Source organism: Aricia agestis, chromosome 2 (genome assembly GCF_905147365.1).
Source record: "Aricia agestis chromosome 2, ilAriAges1.1, whole genome shotgun sequence".
NCBI classification, from domain to species: Eukaryota; Metazoa; Arthropoda; class Insecta; order Lepidoptera; family Lycaenidae; genus Aricia; species Aricia agestis.
Window position 1 is genome coordinate 2,886,156 of NC_056407.1, and position 13,925 is coordinate 2,900,080.

Here is a 13,925-nt window from a genome sequence, read left to right on the forward strand (position 1 = left end):
ATTAAGAAATGAAATGACCTTCGCAGTCTACACATAAAAAAAAAAAACATTAACATAGGTAATTGCGGAATTTATAAAGGTATTTATTTACATATTTACATACAATGAGAAAAGTGTTTGTAGCTAATTATCTCTCTGATGTTTGGAGTGTAATTGCTGCAAGCAAGTGCTTGGTCTGCACACAATGGGTCGGCGGTCCGCTATTTGGTGACCCCTGGTCTATAATATTACAATAGTAAAGTTTTAAAATAATGTGAAAGGACTTTTATTGACGATTTTCAATTCTGTTCATGCTTCATGTAACAACCTGGATAGCAATTATTAAACTGGCTTAAAATTATTCGTCTACTTTATGCAGTAAGTAGAAAACGTTTGTCATTCATATCAACAACATAAAAAAAAACAAAATTCTTAAAATTAAATGACAGTAATTTGATATAAATAATGTTCTGCAATTAACTTATGATTAATAATAATATAGCAATTATTTGTTCCGTAACAAATTACGCTACAGCGCAATTGATCCATCGACGTGGTATCACCAGATAAGATTAAATTCCAATATGAAGTAGCACTTACATTTGCCCTCTATTTTAATCTCGATATAATTTGAAACGTGACTATAGGTAAATATTGCGAATATCACAAGGGGTCACTGAACTATGGGCCATCGCCCATGTGACGTCGTCGAGCATGCTGACGTCACACTTCAGTAGGGCAGCGCGTCGTCCATTTGCACGGTCATGAGAGAGTCCTCAGGGTGAATCTCTAGCAGGGCCTCCGTGCCGTCGTTGAAGGGAAACGAAACACTTCCGTCTATGACTAGACCTGAAATATTTTGTGAAATTAGTACGAATCTATGTATACAAATGTATTAGTACGACGATTTCGAAGTTTGAACATAATATAATCTGATGATAATATTGCTAACGCATTAACAAAAAATTAAAACCGACTTCCAAGGTAAAAACAATAATAACATCCTTATAATATTATGAACTAAAAAGTATTAAATAATTTTTCCTATCTAATAGTGCCTTTTTCCGTATTCGGCTAAAACTCAACTATTTCTGTACTCAATCTTCATCATTTTGAAGTCGGTACCAGATCGAAGGAAGTCGGTTTTAATTTTTTGTTAAAAATAATAATTTCACTCTTTTTAGTTACCTAGTAAACTATCGCGTACTATACGTAGAATAATTAATACACTATATTATTCTACGTATCTTATTACAAGCTCACCGGTGAGCGAGACACAATAGAATAACCATAGATTTCCAAGAATCCAAGGATTAATGGGAGTATAATCAGTAAAACCGTTTCGGAGGAGTAAGGACACGAGAATTTTAAATAATTTATGAAGATAAGAAGATGTACTTATTTATTGTATTAAATATTAATATTATAAGGTACTTCGCCCCCCGAACCCCCCTTCCGGGGGGCTTTCGGCTTTCGGGCTGCGCGCCCCCGTCCCCCCGCTACGGTAACCGAACCGCTCATTCCATCATTTTTATCTCTTATTCAGTTATTGGACTGCCCAATTTTTTTTTATTACTGTCCATGTTTTACAGTCGCAATAATTAATCAACCGCCATAAAATTAAAAAACTGCTCAATATTTTTTTAATAACATCTCAAATATTTAAATAACCGCTCAAAAAATTAGTTCCCATTAGTACGTTTTAGGATAATTACGTTTATTATAATTAATAAACGTAATTATCCTAAAACGTATATAAACTACATAATAGAACAAAAGTTCTGATAAAATTTTAATAGTCTAATTCAGCAACTCCACAGAATATACATTTGTACAAGCTACTCTAAATTAACGAAATTATAGTTTCTTTTAAACACATTAACTTATAAGTAGGGAATTATATCGTAAAAGAAACACAAGCATGAATATTTGTTCGTAATTACTAATTTGACAACTACTTTGCTACATATCCACCAATAGGAGGTGAATTTGTGTACGAATTCGGACATCTACCGGTCCCTAGCACTTGTAAGTTGTATGACTCGAGCGATCTTTACATGAAATATTTCGAGTGTTTTGAGAATACACAAACTATTAGCAACAAATTATATCGTGCAGGAAACCGGTCTCGAACGCTTCAACTCCCAAGCGGCCACATGTGGTGTACGAATTCGGACATCTATAACCGGTCCCACTCGTTCGACTCGAGCGATCTTTGCACGAAATATTTGAATGTGAAGTTTTGAGAATACACAAACTGTGTTTCGCTCGTAAAAATCTCATAATTCGGTATTTTATTCGAAGATGAACTTTTCTCACATCCTGAGAATTATGCCCCAGGTGCGTGTGGTCTATGGCGCGGGCGGTTGCATACTAAGGTATCTATTGGCGGCTCTCGACATAGGCGAACGCGTTGGCCAACGCGTCTGCAGACGCGTTGGCAGTGCGCTTGCAACGGCGTTTGTGAGTAATCCACACATAGGAAGGTCGTTCAGTATGCTTTGGATCGCGCCAATGTGCGGACGGATTCAAAATGGATGTTTAGTCGCTAACAGCTGCAGCTGTTTATTTATTCACAGCTTATAATTACTTTGTAAATGTGGACAAGAAAAAGTTTTTAAAGAGTATTCTCGAAATAAATAAATAAAAGGCGAGAAAACGTAACAAACAAAGAAATAAACTCACTTTTACATAATATTTTATAATATAAGTAATTATTTTATTACCTACTTTTTATTTATTAAATTATTACATACAAAAATTATTACATATTATAATAATTATCATAATTATAACTCCGGGCAAACTGATCGCGCGGCCTATGTGTGGATGGAGCGCGAAGCTTGCGACAAATGTCCTTTGATCTTTTGCCGACATTTCCGACCCGCGCGGCAAGCTCGCAGACGCGTCGGCCAACGTCTAAATACCTACGGCCAACGCGCGAACGCCCGTTCTACACATTGGGCCAACGCGTCTGCAGACGCGTTGGTCAACGCGTTCGCCTATGTCGAGAGCCGCCATATGACTATCTCGATGGCCGCCGCGGCCCGGCCGCTAGTGCGCGCCCGGCCCCGCGCCGCTCGCTTGACAGATTAAAGCGAGACGGCAGACAGTTATTGTACTAATGAACGCTAAACGCAATGCATAAGGTTGAAATTAGGTTGTTTTCCAGAATAGTAGGTAAATAATATCTCGGCAATTTCGCGCAGTTTGTATTACTTTGTATGGAAGTGAGACATGCATGTTACTTTATCGAAGCAGCTTACTTCTCAGAAGTAATGTCAAATGTGTGCCTTACGCTCTGGAGTTAAGGCTGAATTTGTTATGTTTAATTTTGGTGACATTGGTGACAATGACGTGGTAATGATGATGATGATGATGAATGTAATTTGCATAGTGGCATATGCTTTCAGTTCTTAAAACAGCGCCTAAGCCCCCAAACTTGTATTTATAAGGAATCCGGAGTTCTGTTAGTATCTTCGGAACCATAGTATACCTCGGTGCAAAATCTTGCGTTTTGGTAGCATATGCTTAGGATGCTTCTTATAAAACCAAAATCACCATATGTTTCCATATAAATTTCGAGGAGTTACCTCGATTACTCATGGATCCCATCATCAGGTCACCACTTTTGTGAACATGGTACCAAATTGGAGTGAAACCTAATACAACAAAACAAAAATTTCGAAAATCGGTTCACGAACGGCGAAGTAATCGTTGAACATACACAAATAAAAAAAAAAACACAGCCGAACATATAACCTCCTCCTTTTTGGAAGTCGGTTAAAAATATCCCGCACTTCCTCCAAACATCCATACGGCATACTGATATTAAAAATATGAAAGTGTACCTATCGAGTACCTGTCACGCTTTAAATTGTGAACCAATTTTGATGAAATTTGGTATAAATACTCGTATTTTGAGTCATAAGGATGGGCTGATCATAGCACGATTCTTGTGCAATTAGGGAAATTCAGTATGTACTATCTAGCTTGTTGTAATTCTTTTAAGCTCGCACGCACGGCGTATACGTAGTGCGTGCGTGTGTGCGGGCGTGTACGTACCGGCGTCGGCGCAGTGCGAGCGCACGCGCACGCTGTCGGCGCGGTCTCGGCCCCGCAGCCCGCGCGGCGCCGGCCACTCCTCGAACGTGATGTACTCGCGCACAGAGTACGCCATCTGGTTGCTCTCTGGAAAAAAAAGAGCGATTAAAACCAAGTCTTGGTAGCAAATATGAATGAGGTCAAATCCTTTTGGTCACCATTTGGCAATACTATTAGATTTAAGAACTTAGGAACACAACTTTTAAAGTTTATAATCATGACGATTACTAGTTAAGTAGTTAGGTACTACATAATAATGACAGTATGCAAGTTCTAGAAGGGAAATGGAAGGGTATTTTTCATTGTTAACCAAAATATTAATTAAACTTTCTGGGAGCAAAGTTTAGTAAAAACTACGTTTTGAGACTCGTCTTACAGTTGTTGGTATAGTCAAAACTGTTTCAAGAATAGTTATCATAAAAAATTATCATTACCCGGCGGGAACATGAGTTTCTGGTTGTATCTCTCGGCGACCTCGCGCGCCTTCTCCAGCGTCACGTCCATGTTGACGCCGAACTCCTCCTTCAGCGTCCGCATGAGGTCCAGCACCGAGTGCGTCCGCAGACAGTTTATACTAAAAATGGAAGGTTTTATGTGGAATTAGAGCGAAGTTTAAACAGATTAAATGAACTAAGTAAATAATTATTACATAATTTACCCACAAAACGATCAAACGAAATTTGGCTACTTTAAGTTAAGCCCATCAAAGTGTTAACTTTGTTGGGCTCAAATTACTATTTAGAAATAAATATTAATTTGAGTTTGATTTTGAATAGTAGCAATTTACTAACATTGACTTGACATAACCCGACCAAACAACTTAGGTCCGTCATTTACCTGTGATTCACTTCTCTGATCGACGATGGTACGTAAAATGTGACGGACCGCATGTTTAACGCAAGTGTACGCTCGTGCGTTTACTTTTACGTACACGCACGTAGATACGTTGCTCGCGCGACCGTAACCACTTTCTGAATTTTGAGATGCCACGATTGCGTGAACGTATTTGCGTGCGTCGTCCATGTAAATTAATCCAATGTTCATGTAATTATATTGTGTGTTAATTGTATGATCGATTCTAGAATCCTGAAACGCCATGTATGTTTGTCTCATGTTAATCTAAAGAGTGTAACAAAACTGAGTGATAATACTTTAGGGTGTGTATGGGTAGTTCGCAGTGAAAGTAGTAGCGTTGAAATAGTAACTTTTTTATCTTTGTATGGAAAAATTTATGACACTGAGGCATGCCCATATAAATCACTAAAAATGTTTTGCTCTTTCAGCGCTGCTACGTATACATCAAGAAAGTGAATTAATTAAAAAGTGGCAACATCGTAGTGTTATCCCTTTTTTCTTAGATTGCTTTGAAAGGGTCATCCCTTTCAAAGCAATCTAAGAAAAAAGGGATAACACTACGATGTTGCCACTTTTTAATTTCTTCACTTTCTTGACAGACTATACACATTTACCTCTTCTCATATCACAGTGTTAGTTACCGTACTCCTCCGAAACGGCTTTACTGATTTTTACCAAATTTTATATGCATATTCAGGTCTGAGAATCGGCAATTTTTAATTTTTATATTGACAAGTGCATTTGTTGAATAAATAATAGTAAATTATTACAACTCGAGACTGACGGCGACCATTGTTTGTGCGACGCGATAGCGATGGACGTTGTCATGGTGACATACTTATTTAGTCACTTCAATAAAATAATATCGGCTAAATACTTTATATGGCAAAACAATGTTTGCCGGGACAGCTGGTGTTCATCTATAATTCAGTACTCTTTCCTTCTATCTCTCTCTCTCTCTCTCACCTGTAATGCCACGACGTGCTGCCGGTGCCGGTGGTGACGCACAGGCCGGAGCTCTTGGTGTGCGTCCACTTGCCGTTGTCGATCTGCAGCCGCAGCAGCGACACTCGTGACGTCACGCTCTCGCCTATGAACACCTGTCATCGAACTGACATTACATGCGGATGTTTGTTTATTGTGTTTGTAGCGCCTACAGCCTTCTACATAAAATATACATGTTGTCGCATGACGCAACTTGTGGCATAATAACGACAATTACCTCTTCATATTTTGCTGTGTAGGTAATGCGTCCTATTAAAGCTTAAACAAATGTTTATTGAATGATTTATTTTTAATTACTGACAATTCAAGGTTTTAGGTTTTTCATAGGTTTGTAGCATTTAAGAAATACAGTATCATACTTTGTAATATTTCCCTGATCCAAGCTATACTCACTTACTAAAATTATTAAGTTTTTATATTGTCAGTTAAACCATTGGAAATATATGATCACGACGTCAGAAAAATCTTGCTGGTTTTCCGTATTTTGATTACTTCTGTTTGTGTTATTACTTGAAACTTGTGGACTGTATAAGAAGTTAGATGTAAAATATAAGATACAGACAAGCCTGTGTAAAATATAAGATACAGACAAGCCTGTGTAAAATATAAGATACAGACAAGCCTGTGTGAAATCCCTGCAGGGAGGGGTTGTGAAGACAGAAGTGAAGTTCCGGTGTTGCTAGCATTCCTGTGTTGCCAGATGACGCGACCGGGAGACGTCTTGATACTTGCGTTTTGCCCAATAGAAAAGTAATAACCGTGTACGGTTATTCTAAATCGCGGAATCGCGTACAATTCTTACCTCATTAAGTGCTAGAAATGGCAACGCTTTAGTTGCGAGCGTAGAGCTGGACTCTTTTGTGAAATTCTGTGTCCTCGCTTCTTGGCTATCGAGCGGGTTCGATACTGGCGGATACCTGAAAATTATGAAATTAAATTACTACATGTTACCGTAACTCAGTTGCACACATTTTCAAATACCGTACGAAAACGAAATGGGTTCAGAGGTTTAAGCATAAAAACAGACATTTAGGTATTTCCTTGTCAACTGCATTATATAATACTATTTCAGATGTTACAACGAGCGGTCTCTATTACTGAGTGTTCAGCAAGTTTTGGCGCCAGTGACCGGTTTGTGTCACTGGGCAGAGAAAAACTGTAAAAAAAAATCGAAACCGTACACGATTTTATTTATTTTATTTTATATTCAGAAGACTTACAGACTGATAAGTGATAACTGAAATAACTAATACAATAATTTAGACTACGAATAATAAAAACTAAGGAAACGTAACTCCCATACTTAAACCGTTTTAAATTTGGCTCCTTTTTGAACACTAAAATATGACAATTCAGATTTTCGCCAAGGTCGTATCCCAGGTAACGTATCATAATATTGCGCGCCGGACGACAGCCTGCGCGGTTATTGTCATTGTCATAGTTATGAAACAAATAATTGTCAAAAGCGGATAGTATTATGCAGTATACACCAAGCACATATCTACTATCACGAAGAAACGAGCACGTAATTATTATTTTAAAATCAAATATTTTCCTCTGATACTTAAGACATCGACAATAATTATAATTTACGTGTAATAAATTATAAACAAACCTTGTACGACTCGGGCGAATCTAAAACTGTCCGAGCACCTAGAGAAGACGTTTTCAGATTACAAAAATCTATGTGCAAAATTATTACAGAATTGAAATTAAAAACTTAGGTACGTAAATTTTGTACTAGTAATTTTGTACCTAACTCACAATTAATATAATATTTTAATAACAGTTAGCACTTTTTATTTTTGTTTATTTAGAATATTAAAGGAAATACTTATTTGTTTTTGTCGATTGAACGTAATTTATTTCAGTATGTTTTTTTTGTTTTGTTTTAAAAAAATCCGTAGCAAGAAATATGAGAATACCCATATTATCTTATAACGCATTTAGTATAATGTCAGCCAGACCCTAAAATTTGCGTTTATGATTAAATTGTTACATCTTGCATAACACTGTCCATGGCGACTTTGTAAAAATTTTGTAATTATATTATTTTTTGATTATTAAACTTTTAGGATAACATGTAAATTTAATAAGACAAACACAAAGATACCAGCTTAATTTAAACAATTCACTTACATATGAAAGGTTATTCCTGTATTAAAAATGGTCTTAACCAGACCAGTAGCTTAGACCCTTTCGAAAAAAAACTGTATTAAAAGTCGTATCTGTATGACTTCTACACCATTTCACAGGACATTTAGGCATTTTAACAACAAAAATATTGTAAAAAGCCACTTAAAAAGTAAGTAAACAAACCTATGTAAACAAATTGTAAAATGAGTTTGACAAAATTGTCATGTCAACCTGGTTGAATGTCACTCGAGTATATATACACGAAAAATGTGTACCGAACACATGCATAAATATGCATGTATTCGGGTCACATTTTGTAGCCTTTTGGTGCACTTTTTTTGACGGAGTTACTCTTCCTTAGTTTTTATTATTCGTAGAATTTAGATAAACAAATAGCTAATGACAAGCCTCCACATGTATGTAGAAAGATAATACAAGTCAGTAAAAATGTGTCAAACTACATTAATCTATTTACTTATTATTTTGCAAAGATAAAGAGAAATAACCGTAGTTTTATGTGCATAGTATGCACTTGTTTTGTTTATATTTTGACATTGTCAATACCTGGAGTAGTGCAGCGTGTGCAGGTCTATGGGCGTGATGGTGTCGAGCAGCGAGGGCTCGGAGGTGACGGTGGTGCGCACGCGCGACCGCCGCATCCATCTGAACCTGCCCTGCAATACTACCCGCTCAAATACAACTGTCATAGTAAGGCTCAAATCACACGATTTATACGTGGGAGAGCCATGCTTCGGCACGAATGGGCCGGCTCGACCGGAGAAATACCACGTTCTCACAGAAAACCGGCGTGAAACAGCGCTTGCGCTGTTTCACGCCGAGTGAGTGAGTTTACCGGAGGCATAATCCCCTACCCTCCCCTATTCCCTTCCCTTCCCTACCCTTCCCTATTACCCTATTCCCTCTTAAAAGGCCGGCAACGCGCCTGCAGCTCTTCTGATGCTGCGAGTGTCCATGGGCGACGGAAGTTGCTTTCCATCTGGTGACCCGTTTGCTCGTTTGCCCTCTTATTTCATTAAAAAAAAAAACACCGAAATGTCAGCGCAGCCGCGAGCATTTTCAGTGGCATATGATTTTAAACTTTATCTTCATTATTGTAATACATAGTATCGCTTGAGAAACTTGGAAAGTGTCGCGGCAGCCGGCGCTGCCATTTCGGTGTGAGTTGAGCCTAAAGGTGCGTTCCGAAATATATCCCAGTACATTGCCCAGTGCTCATGACGCCATTCCGGTAGCATGCTCCGAAATATAGTATAGTGCGTGTGGCAAAGCGCGCCACCCCGCCAAGCGCGCCATAGCTGTTTTATACTGCTGATTAGAGATTTTCAATCGGCAGTACGGAATTATAGCTATATGGCGCACTTGCCGAGGTGGCGCGGTTTGCCACACTGACTATATGTAACATTATTTGGATGTCATTGTGCGTTTTTCAGTTGCAGAGCATGATGCGACTCTGTAGCCCATGTTGACGAAGTGTTCTATTGTTTAATTTGTTTGATTGTGCGAATTGTGTACCATAGCAGTAATTGAAATACCCAACGTTGAGCATTATGCCGCATAATGCGCGCTCTCGTGCTTCAATTGGAAATCACACATTGCATATAATTATCACGTCTAGTAATATTCGCAACGGCATAAGCGCCACTGTAGACGTTTTTAGAACTATCAACACTAGCGCCACAGCGGTGAAATCCAGAACTACGCTCGGGCGTACCTCCTTGAGCGCCTGTAACGCGCCCTTCACGTCGTTGGAGCACCAGGTGGGCAGGCACAGCCGCCCGATGGACTTGTGCGGCGCGCTGTTGAACCCTATCACTGGCTTGCTGAAAAAAAAAACAGAGAAGATTTAAAATGGTGTCGCAAAGCACGTTTTATTCGCAAATGGCAGCTTGTGTTTTTTACTCGCGCATTGCCATCTCATGTTTGCAGATATGTATAGCGTGATATCAGTGCGGGAATATATTACACGTACAAAGTCGTGACGTCACAAGTCAGAATTTTTTTGACTTGTGACGTCACGAAGGTTTGAAGGATTTCTATACTCGTCCATTAATTACACGATGTTTTTGAGCAAATCTTCAAGCACATGTTCTAACAGATAAGACAATATGTACAAAAGTAGCACATATCACATATGAGCATAAAATATTACGGTAACATGAAACAATGGAGTACACAATATCCTCTGGATAGACGTAGTGACGAGTTGGTATTGTAGTTCAGAGAAGTTCATTCAAATGCAGATGGCGGACCTATGTAATTTGGTCTCGTTATGCGCTCTTACAGACGAACGGCACGTGTCGGCGGCAGTCGACCACAGTCGGCGGCACGTGTCGGTGGCAGTCGACGGCACGTGTCGGCGGCAGTCGACGGCAGCCGACGGCAGCCGTTGACAGTTTACGACGCATGCAGGAGGCCTACCACGACCTTCCCTAAAACTATAATGTTTCCAGAACATTTTGTCGTAAGATTACAATTACTAGTTTTTATTATTCGTAGATTACCGTACTCACTTTTTTTTTAAAACAGTAAAAAATGCAAAACATTGTTAAATCCACTGTGAAATATCAACTTTTTTTAAGATCGCTAGCTTGACTTTAAAGTAATATTGTTTATCTGTCAAACGGTGTCGCTTAAAGGTGGTGGTAGGCCCCCAGTTGTGACGTACCGCCAAAAGGTAAGCGTCCACAGGTCGGTATCGTACGCAACGGACGGCTCGCATCAAACGGATAATTTTTTCACAGTACGTCCTCTGAATTGGCAGCGTACGAATTACCGACTAGCATAGTAAATTAATGCTCTAAAGGGGGGTGTAGATGGAAAAGACGAAAGCAGAAATTTTGACTTAGGAACTTTGTTTAGACTAATTTGAAGATAAACTTTACTGGCTAGTCGGTAATCCGTACGCTGCCGATAAAGTGGACGTACTGTAAAAAAAATATCCGTTTGATGCACAACGTCCGTTGCGTACAATACGGACCTGTGGACGCTTACCTTTACGTGGTACGTCACAACTGCAAGCGTGATAAACTGTCGGCGGCTGCCGTCGACTGCCGCCGACACGTGCCGCCGACTGCCGTCGACTGCCGCCGACACGTGCCGTCGTCTGCCGTCGATTGCCGCCGACGCGTGCCGTGTAAGCGCTGTATGTCATCATAACTCATACCCAGCCGACAGAACTGATCACAACTAACATTGAAATTACATATTCCGGCCAAATGACGTAGGTCCGTCAACTGCCTATGAATCAATATCTTCGATGGTTCTATATGTACTCACTTGGCGTCTCGTACGCGGGATGCGGCGAGCAGGAAGGTGCCGTCGCCGCCGCACGGCACCACCAGGTCGCACCAGTCGATCAGCTCGTCGTTGTACGTCAGCCTGCCGGACAAAATAGTCTGTATGTAGAGTGCGTTAAGAGTTATTTTACCTTTTCATAAGAGTGGTCCTTATGTCATAAAGATTCTTTTGCACAGTCAACTGGATTGTTATTTGTTACATATACATAGTCTGTCAAAAAAGTAAAGAAATTAAAAAGTGTCAACATCGCAGTGTCAAACCTTTTTTTCTTATGAAATAAGGGGGCAAACGAGCAAACGGGTCACCTGATGGAAAGCCGCTATGGGGGACCGCTAATGTAGATGTTTGATTTCACATAACATTATAGTTTAAGGGTCAGTTCATAGCGAACCGAATCGAGACAATCAGTGACATGGCGATACAAAATGCAAAAGACACTGTTGGCGGTTCCCCGACACACCGTGACAACAATTATGGTCTAAAATATCACTTTACACTTAGGAATTATTTAAACTTAAAGTCAGTAAAATATATTATTTCATTACTTTTTAAAGTTGTTTGGCGGGGGTTTTTTTTAATTTTTAGTTTTATTTTATTTCTTACATTGGTTTGAAACGGATGACACTACGATGTTGCCACTTTTTAATTTCTTCACTTTTTTGACAGACTATACTTACTAATAAAGCTCCCTTACTAATAAAACCCTCTTACTAATAAACGCTTACTAATAAAAGCTTTCAATAGTTATACAGTGTTTTGTCTTCTTCAATCCAATTAAAAATGTCACTTGTGTGACAGGAACGAAACACTGTACATATAAGTATTCAAAGCTTATACAACGTTTATTATTTAAGGGGGTTAGACAAGATTCATAGGCAGATGGCAGAACTATGTAATCTGGTTGTGTTGTGTAATGTGTCATACCCAGCCGACAGATAGTACCTACTAATAGAATATCTGCACGCTTAGCATAACAACAGTAGAAATGGGAAAGAATCGGCGGATTTCCATTATCTAACTGTCACTTTGTCTATTCTTCCGTAGAAAGAAACCGTTTCTATAGTGACTATGCTAGGTGTAGGTAAGCCTGCTGGTGCGTTGTGATGAACAGGCTACAGCACATGAACAGAGAATAACGGCCACATAAGACAGCAACAACATTGATTTGAACCTATTTGCTAATCCAACAGATCTGGATTAAAATGATTATTTATCAAACGAAACTTCAACTATTATTGTTTTCCATTAAAAACAACTTGTTTACTGAAACGCACGGAAAACACCGCGACCTACGATTCCGTAGTCGATAAAGGACATCGTTCGATAGTGATATTTGGCCTCCAGTAATGACAGTGCGTCACTTGTTTTGCGGTGAACGACAACAACAAACTACCTATATTATCTTATCGCGATAAAACATCGCGGAGGTCCGATTGTGCTGCGCTTATGCGTTTGCACATCTAGGCATCTTTATACATTTCCGACAAGGGTAATTAATAACACGGATAACGTTGTTTGTCCAATGTGCAGTCAAAGATATGGCGTATACCTTTGTTTTTTTAGCAAAAAACGTCAAAAGTAGTGGACGGTAGAGCAGAATAATTGCGTACCTATAACTAACAAAAGGACAGCTCCCACCCAGTAGCGGCGTTGGGCGACCGCCCAGGGCGCCGTAAGCCCCCACACACTACCCGCAACCTGGGCGACGAAGGAATCTCGCCCAGACCGCTGGTGGTGCTAAAGGTCACAGTACACATATCAACTCGGAAAGGGATCGGCACAGTATCGCCTCGAGCCGTTCAGTATTGTTTGTATGAAACTCCCTAGTGCAACGCACACTAAGCGGAACCGTAACGTAATCGTCTCGCCTCGGAAGGGGACGGCGGTCGGCGAGTCGTAAGCGAGGCGTCGCCTAGCCGTAAGCGAGTTTACGTACAGGCGCTACTGATACGCTTTGTTAATACGTGCGTACGTTACGTTGACGCCTGGTTGACGGCGAGGCGAAGGCGATACGGTGACGATCCCTTTCCGAGTTGATATGTGTGCTGTGACCATAAAACCGGCTTATTCTTCCACCTATACGTCCCGACCGGGTAAATATTGGGTTGTGCAATGGTACCGGTGTTCAGATAAACAGCCGTAAAGAGATGACCTACCTGCTAGCCATCTCCACCTCAATGCCCATATTCTTGAGGCTGCTGGCGACGCCCTCCTCGAAGGCTTTCTGTTCCCGGTGCGTCGCGATCATGGCCTCGTAGTCCGAGCCGCGCATGCGCAGAACCTTCTCCAGCTCGCCGTCTGATATGTTGTCGTGGCTGTGTCTGAAATGAGGGTTTTCGATTAAGTATTTTCGTTAGGGGTTCTTCTTCTTCTTTTAAAAATGGCCGCCTCGGTGAGTTGCCAATGTCAGAGTGGCTTAAAGGACTTATCGAGTTATATCATTTGGAGACAATATGTGAAAGCTATTTCGTGACATATGACAGCTGTTTGACACGACAAGTGACACGAACCCTCTGGCTACATAGCGC

The 13,925-nt window shown here is 40.1% G+C and overlaps 1 protein-coding gene and 1 long non-coding RNA gene across 2 annotated transcripts in view; one reads left to right on the top strand and one right to left on the bottom strand.

Moving 5' to 3' along the window:
* Window positions 1-13,925, bottom strand: part of LOC121739639 (NAD kinase 2, mitochondrial) — a 24,809-nt gene continuing 10,884 nt past the window's right edge. Inside the window, exons 3-11 of the mRNA XM_042132146.1 lie at window positions 13,554-13,718; window positions 11,377-11,478; window positions 9,812-9,920; window positions 8,644-8,753; window positions 6,746-6,860; window positions 5,905-6,038; window positions 4,518-4,657; window positions 4,045-4,170; window positions 1-828 (exon numbers count right to left, since the gene is read on the bottom strand). Of these exons, the coding sequence (XP_041988080.1) occupies window positions 710-828; window positions 4,045-4,170; window positions 4,518-4,657; window positions 5,905-6,038; window positions 6,746-6,860; window positions 8,644-8,753; window positions 9,812-9,920; window positions 11,377-11,478; window positions 13,554-13,718 (1,120 nt within the window). The 3' untranslated portion in view covers window positions 1-709. The remainder of the gene's footprint in view (window positions 829-4,044; window positions 4,171-4,517; window positions 4,658-5,904; window positions 6,039-6,745; window positions 6,861-8,643; window positions 8,754-9,811; window positions 9,921-11,376; window positions 11,479-13,553; window positions 13,719-13,925) is intronic.
* Window positions 13,195-13,925, top strand: part of LOC121739648 — a 14,827-nt gene continuing 14,096 nt past the window's right edge. Inside the window, exon 1 of the long non-coding RNA XR_006037482.1 lies at window positions 13,195-13,208. This is a non-coding gene — a long non-coding RNA (uncharacterized LOC121739648). The remainder of the gene's footprint in view (window positions 13,209-13,925) is intronic.